The sequence below is a fragment of the Ranitomeya imitator genome, chromosome 2, assembly GCF_032444005.1.
Source record: "Ranitomeya imitator isolate aRanImi1 chromosome 2, aRanImi1.pri, whole genome shotgun sequence".
Taxonomy (NCBI): domain Eukaryota; kingdom Metazoa; phylum Chordata; class Amphibia; order Anura; family Dendrobatidae; genus Ranitomeya; species Ranitomeya imitator.
In genome coordinates, this window is record NC_091283.1 from 649,314,659 (window position 1) to 649,330,425 (window position 15,767).

Consider the following 15,767-nt stretch of genomic DNA (forward strand, 5'->3'; position numbering starts at 1 on the left):
GTGGAGTGGGCGTGGCTGATACACAGATGCTTAGTGATTGGTTGCTGATACACACACACACACACTCGCTCCATAATATATATATATATATATATATATATATATATATATATATATATATATATATATATGTATGTATGTATGTATGTATGTATGTATGTATGTATGTATGTATGTATGTATGTATGTATGTATGTATGTATATATATATATATATATATATATATATATATATATATATATATATATATATATATATATATATATATATATAATGTCAAATATTATTTAAATAGTTTGTTATATGCGAGAAATAGTGGAAAATTTGTCAAGTGTTTAAAATCAGATCATTTCATGAAAGTCAGCTCAGTATAAGGCAACTAGAAAGACACAAACACTGTGCTTGTTATGGTAGGTGGTGCCAGCAGTCAGGTTATCAGCAATAAAACTGCAATTATAGCTAAATATTTCATAGATAGAATAAGAAACATTCGCCATTAAAAAAAAAGGATACTTTCTTCTAGTTCTAAAGTTTATAAAACAAAAATATATAGAGTAACATAACTGTATCCGTACAAAAACATTAAACAATAGTTTAAAGTATGCAGGAAGGCCAACATTATCTACAGTGACTTTCTAGATGCCTGTCAAGATGTCCTTTTTCAGTATACCACTCCCCACACTCCGAACAGTAATATGGCTTCTCTCCTGTATGATGTCTTTGATGCAGAATAAGGTATTTTTTATTGGTAAAACTTTCCCCACAGTCCCAACAAATATGTCTTTTTTCTGCTTCAAGATTGATCTGATGTTCATCAGATTGTAATTTAGCATGTGCTTCTCTTAAGTGACACTCTTGGTGGTTTAACAATTGTGTGTTATTTGCAAAAATGTCCCCACATTGACTGCAAGGATAAAGTTCCTGCTTTGCCTGGCGTCTATTATTTCCCACAAGACCGGATTCGCTGTTCCTTTCTGAGTGAATCTTTTGGTGCTTGGTAAGAACTGAGGTACAAGTAAAACTCTTTCCACATTCGGTGCATGGATACGGTTTCACTCCTGTGTGGATTCTCTGGTGGACTACGAGATATGCATTAGTGGTAAAATACTTGCCACAATCAGGACAGCAATGTCGTTTCTCTCCTGTGTGAGTTCTCAGATGTTTGATGAGAACAGAATTACAGATAAAGCTCTTCCCACATTCTGAGCAACGATATGGTCTTTCTCCGGTATGTGTTCTCCGATGTATCACAAGATCTGAAGTTGTGATGAAACGTTTCCCACACTCTGAACATGAATGTGGTTTTTCCCCAGTGTGAATCCTCTTATGTCTGACCAAATGTGAACTCCTCATAAAGCCTTTACCACATTCAGGACAAGAGTATGGCTTTTCTCCTGTGTGACTTCTTTGATGGGTTATTAGGTGGGAATTCCGATTGAAGCTTTTGCCACATTCTGAACAGAAGAAGAGTTTCTCTGCTGGCTTATTTTTACGGTAATATGTGACGTACTCCCCAGTAGAGGATATATGACGTATGATATCGACATTAGAGGATAAAGCATTAATATTTTGAAAGCGAGAAGCCGGTTTCTTCTTTGTATTAGTTGATCGAGCTTTTTGTGGATGATCTGCTGGTAGGATGCTCGGATCGCTCGTTTCATTATTATATTCATTGCATGACACAGATTGCTCATTAATTTGTGTAAGTGTGTAACAGAGATCAGAAGGAGTTTTCACGATGGAGAGATTTTCTTCAGTGCATGATAGGGATTCCTCCTTCGTAGGTGGTGGATCTTGTGGTGTATAATCTACCTCGGTAGAGGTGTCAGCATTTGGGAGAGTCTGTCTATCATACACAGATGAATACTCTGGAATGTCCATGTTCCTATTAAGAGTAGGGTTAATGACGATTGCGTCTTCACACAAATGTGGTGCCTCAGGAACATTCTCCAAATAATTGATCACTTTAGATAAATATAAAGAACAATTTGCAGATGGGATATTAATGGAATTACTGTGATCATTCATAGAGTCCATCGGAGAATTTAAGTTGTAAGATCCTACAGATAGATTTATGGTTTGAGTATCACCTAGAAGAAACAAGAAAGTAGTCATTAAGATACTAGGCCCACCTGTAAACATATGTATTATAGTTATGTATATTATGTATTAAATATATTAAGCCATGTTCACATTTAAAAGTCAATCAATATTTGTCATCATTCCACAGCGAATTTAAAGTCAGCACAGCAGAATATTTGTGTCGCAGATTTAAAATTCCTCCACATAATTATTTGAGCAGATTTCACAAATCAGAGTAACAGCCTTGGGTGTGTGCATTAAAAATATCCACATCACTGCTACCTATAATTACGACATGCTCTTCAGACCTTGTCCCTGGGTCAACGGGTCCTGTGATACTTTCCCTTGTCCCAGGTACTACTGGACCCATTTGGACCTGGACTTATATCCATTTAGATAACCCTGTGAGAAAATGTAAAATCTGGGGCTAAAACAAAATTTTGGTGATAAAAATGTAATACATTTTTTTTTCACTGCCCAGTGGTATAAAATATGGTGACACCTGCACTCTCAATATGATCAGTGCACCCCAATGAATTGATGAAAAGATGAAGTTTGTAAATTGGAGTCATTTAGGTGTGTGTGTGTGTGTGTGAGTGTGGAAGGGGGGGGGGGGTGTTCTATTGTTCTGACACCTCAGGGGCTCTACCAGTGGGTCATGGAAACCACAAACCATAACAGGAAAATCTGCACTATAATCTGGCCTTCCTTCTCTTCTGAGCTTTGCACTGCGCCTCAAAAGCAGTTTTCAACCACATATGGGTTATCTGTGTATTTAGGAGAAATTGTAAAACAAATTTTGGGGTCCATTGTCTCCTGCTATCCTTGTGAAAATGAACGCCGACCATTCCATCAAAGTCTGCATTCCAAAACGTCACGTCTTCCTTTCCGAGACCTGCTATGCGCAACAGTAGTTTCCCCCCTATGTATGAGGTATCTGCGTACTCAAGAGGAATTATACAACAAATTTTGGTTTCCATTTTTACATCCATATATACATTTCTTGAGGGGTCTAGTTTCCCAAATGTGATCACTTGTGTAGGGTTTCCACTGTTAAGGCACATCAAGGGCTCTTCAAACACGACATGGCGTCCGCTCTCGATTCCAGATATTTTTTAGTTCAAAAGTCAAACGGTGCTATTCCCTTCCTAGCCCTGTTGTGTGCCCAAACAGTAGTTTTCCCCCACATATAAGGTATAGATGCACTCAGGAGAAAACGGACCCCAAAATTTGTTGGAAATGTTTCCTGTTACCCTTGTGAAAATAAAAATTTCACATTGCATTCATTCCTGTGAAGCACCTGAAGGGTTAATAAACTTCTTGAATGTGGTTTTGAACACCTTGAGGGGAGCAGCTTTAAGAATGGTTTTGATTTTGGCTATTTTCTACAGTTAGTCTCCTCAAAGTCACTTCAAATGTGATGTGGTCCCTAAAAAAAACATGTTTTTTTTTTTAGTTTATTGGAAAAAAGAGAAATTGATGGTTTTAACCCTTTTCTATAAAAAAAAAAAAAAAAAAAAAAAAGTTTCAAATTGTGGTGATGTAAAGTAGACATGTGGGAAATATTATTTATTAACTTATTGGTGTGATAGAACTCTCTGGTTTAAGGGCGTAAGAATTAAAAGTTTCAAAATTGCTAAATTTTGGCCAAATTTCCGATATTTTCACAAATAAACTAAATTCATGTCAGAATCACTGGGATCTGTTGAAGTGTTCCAGAGTTATTACCTCATAAAGTGACAATGGTCAGAATTGTAAAATTTGGCCTGGTCAGGAAGGTTAATTCAAGGGCTGATTACTAAGTAAGGGAGGAATACGTGACTGGCCATGTAATGGTATTGCTAGACTTGTCTTTGAAAGAGCTACATCTACTACATAATTGTCTAAGGGTCACTTCCGTCTTTCTGTCTGTCCTTCTGTCTGTCACGGATATTCATTGGTCGCGGCCTCTGTCTGTCATGGAATCCAAGTCGCTGATTGGTCGCGGCAAAACAGCCACGACCAATCAGCGACGGGCACAGTCCGGCGGAAAAATGGCCGCTCCTTCCTCCCCGCAGTCAGTGCTCGCTACATACACCCCTTCAGTCAGCGCTCACACAGAGTTAATGGCTGCGTTACACCGCGTTATGCCGCGGTGTAACGCACTCCCTTAACGCTGCTATTAACCCTGTGTGACCAACTTTTTACTATTGAGGCTGCCTATGCAGCCTCAATAGTAAAAAGATCTAATGTTAAAAATAATAATAATAATAAAAAAAAATCGTTATATACTCACCATCCGTCAGCCCCCGCATCCAGAACCGGCCTTTACCGCTCCTCGCGACGCTCCGGTGACCGGTCCATGCATTGCGGTCTCGCGAGATGATGACGTGGCGGTCTCACAAGACCACTACGTCCTAATCTTGCGAGACCACAATACATCGCGCGACCAATCAGTGACATTTCCGCGGGATTTAAATCCCGCTTCGCTGATTGGTCGCGCCCAGCCGACATTGGCGCGGGATTTAAATTCCGCTTCGCTGATTGGTAGCACCCAGCCGGCGCGCCCAATCAGCGACATTGCCGCGGGATTTAAATCCCGCTTCCCTGATTGGTCGCGCCCAGCCGGTACGACTAATCAGCGACATTGCCGCGGGACTTTTTACTATTGAGGCTGCCTAGGCAGCCTCAATAGTAAACAGATGTAATGTTAAAAATAATTAAAAAAAACAAAAAACCTGTATTCTCACCTTCCGTAGTCCGACGATGCGCTCGCGCCGGCCACCACCTGCCGTTCCCAGAGGTGCATTGCAAAATTACCCAGAAGACTAAGCGGTCTCGCGAGACCGCTAAGTCATCTGGGTAATTTTGTAATGCATCCTGGGAACGGAAGATGGCGGCAGCCGCGCTTCTCGGCACAGCTTCGCTGGATCTCGGGGTGAGTATATAACTATGTTATTTTAACTTTTTTTTTTTTTTTACAGGGATATGGTGCCCACACTGCTAAATACTGCGTGGGCTGCGTTATATACTACATGGCTGCTATATATTACATGGGCAGTGTTATATACTGCGTGGGCTGTGTAATATGCTACGTGCCCTGTGTTATATACTGCGTGGGCAGTGTTATATACCGCGTGGCTGCTATATACTACATGGGCAGTGTTACAGTATATACTCCGTGGGCTGTGTGATATACTGCGTGGGCTGTGCTATATACTACGTGCCCTGTGTTATATACTGCGTGGGCTGTGTTATACACTGCGTGGGTTGTGTTATACACCGCGTGGCTGCTATATAATAATAATAATAATCTTTATTTATATAGCGCCAACATATTCCGCAGCGCTTTACAGTTTAACAGTTTCAAACACAAAAGTCATAAGTAACAACGTTAACAATACAATAATTAAAGCAAAATAAGACGACCCTGCTCGTGAGAGCTTACAATCTACAATGAGGTGGGGGAGATACAAAGTACAGGTGTGTATTTACAATGATGTATTTACAATCATGGTCCAGCCATCTTCAGGGGTTGGGGAATAGATGGGGATAGTGAATGGGCTACACACAAACATAACATAACTTTGATTAGTGAACGTGATAGGCCGCTCTAATATAATATGGGCAGTATTATATACTCCGTGGGCTGTGCTATATACTACGTGCCCTGTGTTATATACTGCGTGGCTGCTATATACTGCGTGGGCTGTGTTATATAGTGCGTGGGCTGTGCTATATACTATGTGGGCTGTGCTATATACTGCGTGGGCTCTGGGCTGTGTTATATACTACGTCGCCTGTGTTATATACTGTGTGGCTGCTATATACTGCGTGGGCTGTGTTATATACTACGTGGGCTGTGTTATATACTCTGTGGGCTGTGTTATATACTGCGTGGCCTGTGTTATATAGTACGTGGGCTGTGTTATATACTCTGTGGGCGGTGTGATATACTGCGTGGCCTGTGTTATATACTGCGTGGCTGCTATATTCTGCGTGGGATGTGTTATATAGTACGTGGGCTGTGTTATATACTGCGTGGGCTGTGCTATATACTCCGTGGGCTGTGCTATATACTACGTGGGCTGTGCTATATACTACGTGGGCTGTGCTATATACTACGTGGGCTGTGCTATATACTACGTGGGCTGTGCTATATACTACGTGGGCTCTGGGCTGTGTTATATACTATGTCACCTGTGTTATATACTGTGTGGCTGCTATATACTGCGTGGGCTGTGTTATATAGTATGTGGGCTGTGTTATATACTACGTGGGCTGTGTTATATACTCCGTGGGCTGTGTGATATACTGCGTGGGCTGTGTGATATACTGCGTGGGCTGTGTTATATACTGCATGGCTGCTATATACTGCGTGGGCTGTTATGACCTGGTGGTTAAGAGGCCACACTGAAATGACCTGGTGGCTAAAACGCAACATGGAACGAGCTCTGAGAAGGTGGTATCTCTACTGACCGCAGTCCCTAATCCTAACAACACAACTAGAAATAGACGTGGGATGTTCCTGACACTCCCTAGACACCTCGTCACAGCCTATGATATAACTACCCCTAAGAAGGAAATAGAAAGCTATCTTGCCTCAGAGAAACCCCCAAAAGGAAAGATAGCCCCCCACAAATATTGACTGTGAAAGGAGAGGGAAATGACGAACACAGAAATGAAGTTAGAATTCAGCAAAGGGGAGGCCAATACTACACTAGATAGAGAGCAAAGGATACTGTGCGGTCAGTATTAAAAACTACAAAATCCATGCAGAGTTTACAAAAATGAACTCCACACCGACTCACGGTCATATGAGAAATCCAAGGGAAGAATCAAATCCAACCAAGAACATTGACAGCAGGCATGGACTAAAGCCCAGAGCAGGTTTAAATAACAAACCCAGGCAAGGCGATTAGTGAAGGCAGCTGCTACAGCTACCTAACGGAGCAGCAGTTCCACTCGAAACCACCAGAGGGAGCCCAAGAGCAGAACTCGCAAACATACCATTAGCAACCACAGAAGGGAGCTCCAGAACGGAACTCACAACAGTACCCCCCCCTTGAGGAGGGGTCACCGAACCCTCACCAGAGCTCCCAGGCCGATCAGGACGAGCCAAATGGAAAGCATGAACCAAATCGGGAGCATGAACATCGGAGGCAACAACCCAAGAATTATCCTCCTGGCCATAACCCTTCCACTTGACCAGATACTGAAGCTTCCGCCTCGAAAAACAAGAATCCAAAATCTTCTCTACCACATATTCCAATTCCCCCTCAACCAACACCGGAGCAGGGGGATCAACGGAGGGAACCATAGGTACCACATATCTCCGCAACAAGGATCTATGGAACACATTATGAATGGAAAAGGAAGCTGGAAGGGCCAAACGAAAAGACACTGGATTGATAATTTCAGAAATCTTATAAGGCCCAATAAAGCGAGGCTTGAACTTAAAGGAAGAAACCTTCATAGGAACATGACGAGAAGACAACCAGACCAAATCCCCAACACGAAGCCGGGGACCAACACACCGACGACGGTTAGCAAAACGCTGAGCCTTCTCCTGAGACAACGTCAAATTGTCCACCACATGAGTCCAAATTTGCTGCAACCTGTCCACCACGGAATCCACACCAGGACAGTCAGAAGGCTCAAGCTGCCCTGAAGAAAAACGAGGATGAAAACCAAAGTTACAAAAAAAAGGCGAAACCAAGGTAGCCGAACTAGCCCGATTATTAAGGGCAAACTCGGCCAACGGCAAAAAGGTCACCCAATCATCCTGATCAGCAGACACGAAGCATCTCAAATAGGTTTCCAAGGTCTGATTGGTTCGCTCTGTTTGGCCATTTGTCTGAGGATGGAATGCAGAAGAAAAAGACAAATCAATGCCCATTCTAGCACAAAAGGACCGCCAAAACCTAGAAACGAACTGGGAACCTCTGTCAGACACAATATTCTCCGGAATACCATGCAAACGAACCACATGCTGAAAAAATAATGGAACCAAATCAGAAGAGGAAGGCAACTTAGGCAACGGCACCAAATGGACCATCTTAGAAAACCGGTCACAAACCACCCAGATGACAGACATCTTCTGAGAAACCGGAAGATCAGAAATAAAATCCATGGAAATATGCGTCCATGGCCTCTCAGGAATAGGCAAAGGCAAAAGCAACCCGCTGGCACGGGAACAGCAAGGCTTAGCCCGAGCACAGGTCCCATAGGACTGCACAAACGAACGCACATCCCGCGACAAGGAAGGCCACCAAAAGGACCTAGCCACCAAATCTCTGGTACCGAAAATCCCAGGGTGACCAGCCTACACCGAACCATGAACCTCAGAAATTACCCTACTAGTCCATCTATCAGGAACAAACAATTTCCCCACAGGACAGCGGACAGGTTTTTCAGCCTGAAACTCCTGAAGTACCCGCCGTAAATCAGGGGAGATGGCAGAAAGAATCACCCCCTCCTTGAGGATCCCAGCCGGCTCAAGAACTCCCGGAGAATCAGGCAAAAAACTCCTAGAAAGGGCATCAGCCTTCACATTCTTAGATCCAGGAATATACGAGACCACAAAATCAAAACGTGAGAAAAACAAAGACCACCGAGCCTGTCTAGGATTCAACCGCTTAGCAGACTCGAGGTAAATCAGATTCTTGTGATCAGTCAAGACCACCACGCGATGCTTGGCTCCCTCAAGCCAATGTCGCCACTCCTCAAATGTCCACTTCATAGCCAACAACTCCCGATTGCCGACATCATAATTACGCTCAGAAGACGAAAATTTTCTGGAGAAGAAGGCACATGGTTTCATCAAAGAGCCATCAGAATTTCTCTGAGACAAAAGGGCCCCTGCCCCAATCTCAGAAGCATCAACCTCAACCTGAAAAGGGAGAGAAGCATCTGGCTGACGCAACACAGGGGCAGAAGTAAAACGACGTTTAAGCTCCTGAAAGGCCTCAACAGCCGCAGAGGACCAATTCACCACATCAGCACCCTTCCTCGTCAAATCGGTCAGAGGCTTCACCACACTAGAAAAATTAGCAATAAAGCGACGATAAAAATTGGCAAAGCCCAAAAATTTCTGAAGGCTCTTTACAGATGTAGGTTGAGTCCAATCATGAATGGCCTGGACTTTAACAGGGTCCATTTCAATAGCCGAGGGAGAAAAAATGATACCCAAAAAAGAAACCCTCTGAACTCCAAAGAGGCACTTAGACCCCTTCACAAACAACGCATTAGTACGAAGGACCTGAAACACCATCCTAACCTGCTTCACATGAGACTCCCAATCATCGGAGAAAACCAAAATATCATCCAAATACACAATCATAAATTTATCCAGATAATTCCGGAAGATATCATGCATAAAGGACTGAAATACCGATGGAGCATTAGAGAGCCCGAATGGCATCACAAGATATTCAAAATGGCCTTCAGGCGTATTAAATGCTGTTTTCCATTCATCACCTTGTTTAATACGCACAAGATTATACGCCCCTCGGAGGTCGATTTTAGTAAACCAACTAGCACCCTTAATCCGAGCAAACAAATCAGAAAGCAAAGGTAACGGATACTGGAATTTGACAGTGATCTTATTGAGAAGGCGATAATCTATACAGGGTCTCAAGGAGCCATCCTTCTTGGCAACAAAAAAAAATCCCGCTCCCAACCGTGACGAAGACGGGCGAATATGCCCTTTCTCCAAGGACTCCTTTACATAACTCCGCATAGCGGCATGCTCTGGCACAGACAGATTGAAAAGTCGGCCCTTAGGGAACTTACAGCCAGGAATCAAATTAATGGCACAATCGCAGTCCCTATGAGGAGGCAGGGAACTGGACTTGGGCTCATCAAATACATTCTGGAAATCCGACAAAAACTCAGGAACTTCAGAAGAAGGGGACGAGGAAATGGACATCAAAGGAATATCACTATGTATCTCCTGACAACCCCAACCAGTCACAAACATAGATCTCCAATCCAGCACTGGATTATGTTCCTGTAACCATGGAAAACCCAGCACAACAACATCATGCAAATTATGCAACACCAAAAAACGAATATTTTCCTGATGTGCTGGAGCCATGCACATGGTTAACTGTGTCCAGTACTGAGGTTTATTCTTGGCCAATGGCGTAGCATCAATCCCCCTTAAGGGAATAGGACTCTGCAAAGGTTCCAAGGAAAAACCACAGCGCCTGGCAAACTCTAAGTCCATTAAGTTCAGGGCAGCGCCAGAATCCACAAATGCCATAACAGAAAAGGACGACAATGAACAAATCAGGGTAACAAACAAGAGAAATTTAGGCTGCACAGTACTAATGGTAACAGACCTAGGGACCCTCCTAGTACGCTTAGGGCAATCAGAAATAGCATGAGCTGAATCACCACAGTAAAAACACAGGCCATTCTGACGTCTGAATTTCTGCCTTTCTGCTCTAGTCAAAATCCTATCACATTGCATAGGCTCAGGACTTCGCTCAGAGGACACTGCCATATGGTGCATTGCCTTGCGCTCACGCAAGCGCCGATCAATCTGAATGGCTAGAGACATAGACTCGCTCAAACCGGCAGGCGCAGGAAAGCCCACCATTACATCTTTAAGGGTTTCAGAAAGACCTTTTCTGAAAATAGCAGCTAGCGCCTCTTCATTCCATTTAGTGAGCACAGACCATTTTCTAAATTTCTGGCAATATAACTCTGCCGCTTCCTGACCCTGACACAGGGCCAACAGTGTTTTCTCAGCATGCTCTACAGAGTTAGGTTCGTCATACAACAATCCGAGCGCCTGAAAAAATGCATCTACATTCAATAATGCCGGATTCCCTGTTTCAAGAGCAAATGCCCAGTCTTGAGGATCACCACGCAGCAAGGATATGATGATTTTCACTTGCTGAATGGGATCACCAGAAGAACGGGGTTTCAAAGCAAAAAACAATTTGAGGCTATTTTTAAAAGTTCAAAAACTTGGATCTGTCCCCAAAAAACAAATCAAGAGTAGGAATTCTTGGCTCTAGAGCCGGAGTCTGAACAATATAATCTTGGATACTCTGGACTCTTGCAGCAAGTTGATCCACACGAGAAAACAAACCCTGAACCTCCATACCAGAGCATATATCCAGCACCACCCAGATATCAAGAGGAAAAAAAAGGCAGAACAGAGCACAGAAAAAAAAAATGGTTCAGAACTCTCTTTTTTTCCTTCTTTTGAGACGCATTCAATTCATTCTGGGCCTGCTGTACTGTTATGACCTGGTGGTTAAGAGGCCACACTGAAATGACCTGGTGGCTAAAACGCAACATGGAACAAGCTCTGAGAAGGTGGTATCTCTACTGACCGCAGTCCCTAATCCTAACAACACAACTAGAAATAGCCGTGGGATGTCCCTGACACTCCCTAGACACCTCGTCACAGCCTAAGATATAACTACCCCTAAGAAGGAAATAGAAAGCTATCTTGCCTCAGAGAAACCCCCAAAAGGAAAGATAGCCCCCCACAAATATTGACTGTGAAAGGAGAGGGAAATGACGAACACAGAAATGAAGTTAGAATTCAGCAAAGGGGAGGCCAATACTACACTAGATAGACAGAGAGCAAAGGATACTGTGCGGTCAGTATTAAAAACTACAAAATCCACGCAGAGTTTACAAAAATGAACTCCACACCGACTCACGGTGTGGAGGGGCAAATCTGCTTTCCCAGAGCTTCCAGCTAGCCTAAATAAGACATAGTGACAAGCTGGACAAAAGAGACAAAATGCAAAGCAATAGGAGTCCAAACAAATGGACAAACAAACTAGCAAAACTTATCTTTTGCAGACAAGGACTGGCCATATGAGAAATCCAAGGGAAGAATCAAGTCCAACCAAGAACATTGACAGCAGGCATGGACTAAAGTCCAGAGCAGGTTTAAATAACAAACCCAGGCAAGGCGATTAGTGAAGGCAGCTGCTACAGCTACCTAACGGAGCAGCAGTTCCACTCGAAACCACCAGAGGGAGCCCAAGGGCAGAACTCGCAAACATACCATTAGCAACCACAGAAGGGAGCTCCAGAACGGAACTCACAACAGTGGGCTGTGTTATATAGTACGTGGGCTGTGTTATATACTCCATGAGCTGTGTGATATACTGCGTGGCCTGTGTTATATACTGCGTGGCCTGTGTTATATACTGCGCGGGCTGTGTTATATAGTACGTGGGCTGTTATATACGCCGTGGGCTGTGTGATATACTGCGTGGCTGCTATATACCGTGTGGCCTGTTATATACTGTTTGGGCTGTTATATACTGCGTGGCCACTGTTATATACTGCATGGCCTGTATGAACGCATCGGGTATTCTACAATATGTATGTATGTATATAGCAGCCACATAATATATAGCAAAGGCCACGTAATATTTATCTATATACTACGTGGCCTGTGCTATATACTATGTGGCTGCTATATACATACATACGTACATATTCTAGAATACCCGATGTGGGCCACCATCTAGTGTGCATATAAATAGTTTGGGGTGTGAAATTCTGCTCATACATTCCTTTTCCCCCTTTTACCCCCCCGAATGTGATTTGCATGTTAATGACCAGGTGCATGTTTATGAGATAAGAACTCTGGAACACTTCAACTGATCAAACTCATTCGGATTGTTTTTTCCGTGACATATTGTACATCCTATAGTGGTAAAATTTCTTCGGTATGACTTGCGTTTATTTGTGAAAAAAAATGGAAATTTGTTGAAAATTTTGAAAATTTCGCAATTTTTCCATCTTTTAATGTTCATGCCTTTAGATCACAGCGATAAGTCACACAAAATAGTTAATAAGTAACATGTCCCACATGTCTACTTTACATCAGCATAATTTTGGAACCCAACATTTTTTATTTTTTTTAGGAAGTTAAAAGGGTTAAAAGTTCACCAGAGACTTTATTTTTCCAACAATATTTACAAACCCATTTTTTTTTTAAGGGACCACATCATATTTGAAGTCCCTTTGAGGGGTATATATGATAGAAGATACCAAAAAGTGACACCATTCTAAAAACTGCACCCCTCAAGGTTCTCAAAACCACATTCAAAATGTTTATTAACCCTTCAGGTGCTTCACAGGAATTTTTGAAATGTGGGGGGGAAAAAATGAATTTTTTTTTTTTTTCTTCACAAATTTTTTTTTACTACAGATCCAAATTTTTTTTTATTTTGACAAGGGTAACAAGAAAAAATGGACCCCAAAACTTGTTCTGCAATTTCTCCTGAGCATGCAGATACCCCATATGAGTGATAAAAGCATTCTTTGGGCGCATGGCAGAGCTCAGAAGAGAAGGAGCGCCATGTGACGTATTGAATGCAAAATTTGCTGGAACAATTAGCGGATGCCATGTCACGTTTGGAGAGGCTCTGATGTGCCTAAACAGTGAAAGTCCTCCACAAGTGACACCATTTTGGAAACTAGACCCCTCAGGAAACTGATCTAGATGGTGGTAAGCACACTGAACCCTCAGGTGCTTCACAGAAGTTTATAACGTTGAGCCGTGAAAAAAAAAAAAAAAAAACGGTAATTAGACCTACCGGTAATTGTGTTTCCAGGAATCCATTCTGACAACACTATGGAGGTTATCCTTGCTGGGACAGGAAACAAGGAGATGTTAAATGGACCCTCCCATCTCCACCACTCAGTGTCTTTTCCAAGTACCACACCAGGATGGATGCAGCAGAATTTATTAGTCATTCTTTATACAAACTTTACGTCACATAAGTATAGAATTTCCCAAAGGGAGGGAACTACCCGTGCTGTCAGGATGGATTCCTGGAAACACAATTAGTGGTAGGTCTAATTACCGTTTTCCAGGTCATCCCTCCTGACAGCACTATGGAGAATACCAAAGTATGGTGATCTAGGGTGGGACCACTGCATGAAGAACCTTCTTATAAAAGGCAACTTGTCCCAAGACTACGTCTAGTTTGTAACGTCTTGAAAAGGTGCTCAGACTGGACCATGTTGCAGCCCTACAAATCTGATCCACTGATGCTCCCCCTCTTTCTGCCCATGAAGTGGATATTGCTCTAGTTGAATGGGCCTTTAACATTTTAGGAGGAAGTTTCCCTTGTGCCTCGTAAGCCAGCCCGATCGTGGATCTGATCCACCTTGCTATTGTGGATTTTGCCGGCTTCTTCCGCCGTACAGCACAAACAAGTTCGGGTCCTGTCTCCAGTCCCTGGTAGCTTCCAGGTAATAGAGAACCATCTGTCTCATGTATAGAGAGTAAAAGGTCTGCTCCTTAAAATTTTTAGGATCTTGGCAGAAAAAAGCAAGCACGATTTCCTTATTCATATTTGGTGCCGAGACAACTTTAGAGAGGCAAGCCAGGTCGAGCCTCAAGACTATTCGATCCTCGAATATCAGGAGATAAGGGTTCCTTATAGATAACACCTGTAAGGCCGGGGTCACACTAGCGTATTGCATCCGATGCGAGAGCATCGGATGCGATATGCTAATGACACTCGGCTCCTGCTCCGCTGCGAGCAGGAGCCGAGTGTCATGCGTCTGTGCTCCGAGCCTCTCGCACAAAACGGATCGGAGCACAGCTGCGGAGGAGGCGAAGAAATTAATTTCTCCATCTTCTCCGTTGCCGGGGTCCGTGTTTAAAGCACATCACTCGGATGATATCCGAGTGGTGTGCGCTGTCTCAATCGCACCCATAGGGTTATGGGTGCGAGTGAACCGACAGTCGGCCGAGTGTCCGTGACAATAGCAGCATGCTGCGATTGTCTCGGACCGAGGAAAACGCCCGACAAAAAAAAAAAAAAAAAAAAAAAAAAAATCGGCTGCTGGGATCTGCTCCCTAGCTTAATATTGGTACGAGTGCAATGCGATTTTTAATCGCATTGCACTCGTTCGTTTAAGTCGCCAGTGTGACCCCGGCTTTACTTTCCTACCCTCTTGGCATGTAATAGCCACTAGGAAGTGTTGTGAATTCTGTGGCTGAATTCACTCCTGTGGTCACAAGTGGTACTGCAGCTTCTGAGCTTCCTCCCTCAGGTGTTCTGGTGAGCTCGTTAACTGCTTCATTACTTAACTCCGCCTGATGCTGCTATCCTTGCTCCTTGTCAATGTTTCAGTGTTGGATCTGAGCTTCTCCTGATTGTTCCTGTGACCTGCTGCTCTGTATAGCTAAGTGCTTTTTGCTTTTTTGTTGCTTTTTTTCTGTCCAGCTTGTCTTTTGTTTTGCTGGAAGCTCTGAGACGCAAAGGGTGTACCGCCGTGCCGTTAGTTCGGCACGGTGGGTTTTTTTTGCCCCCTTTGCGTGGTTTTGCTTTAGGGTTTTTTGTAGACTGCAAAGTTCGCTTTACTGTCCTCGCTCTGTCCTAGAATAGGAGCCAAACTAATGATTCTCAATAGAGGGAAAAAAAAAGTTCTGACATCATTTTTATTTTTTTTTCTGCTCTGTGTTCACTTTTTTTTTTCCCCTAGACATTTGGGTGATTCTGGACACAGGTGTGGACATGGATATTCAGGGTCTGTGCTCTTCAATGGATAATCTCGTTATAAATGTACAAAAGATTCAAGATACTATTGATCAGAAATCTATGTTAGAACCAAGAATTCCTATTCCTGATTTGTTTTTTGGAGATAGAACTAAGTTTCTAAGTTTCAAAAATAATTGTAAGCTATTTCTGGCCTTGAAACC

The 15,767-nt window shown here is 43.0% G+C and overlaps 1 protein-coding gene across 1 annotated transcript in view; it reads right to left on the reverse strand.

Moving 5' to 3' along the window:
• Positions 1 to 499: 499 nt before the first annotated feature.
• Positions 500 to 15,767, reverse strand: part of LOC138665434 (zinc finger protein ZFP2-like) — a 39,554-nt gene continuing 24,286 nt past the window's right edge. Inside the window, exon 5 of the mRNA XM_069752915.1 lies at positions 500 to 2,091. Within this exon, the coding sequence (XP_069609016.1) occupies positions 620 to 2,091 (1,472 nt within the window). The 3' untranslated portion in view covers positions 500 to 619. The remainder of the gene's footprint in view (positions 2,092 to 15,767) is intronic.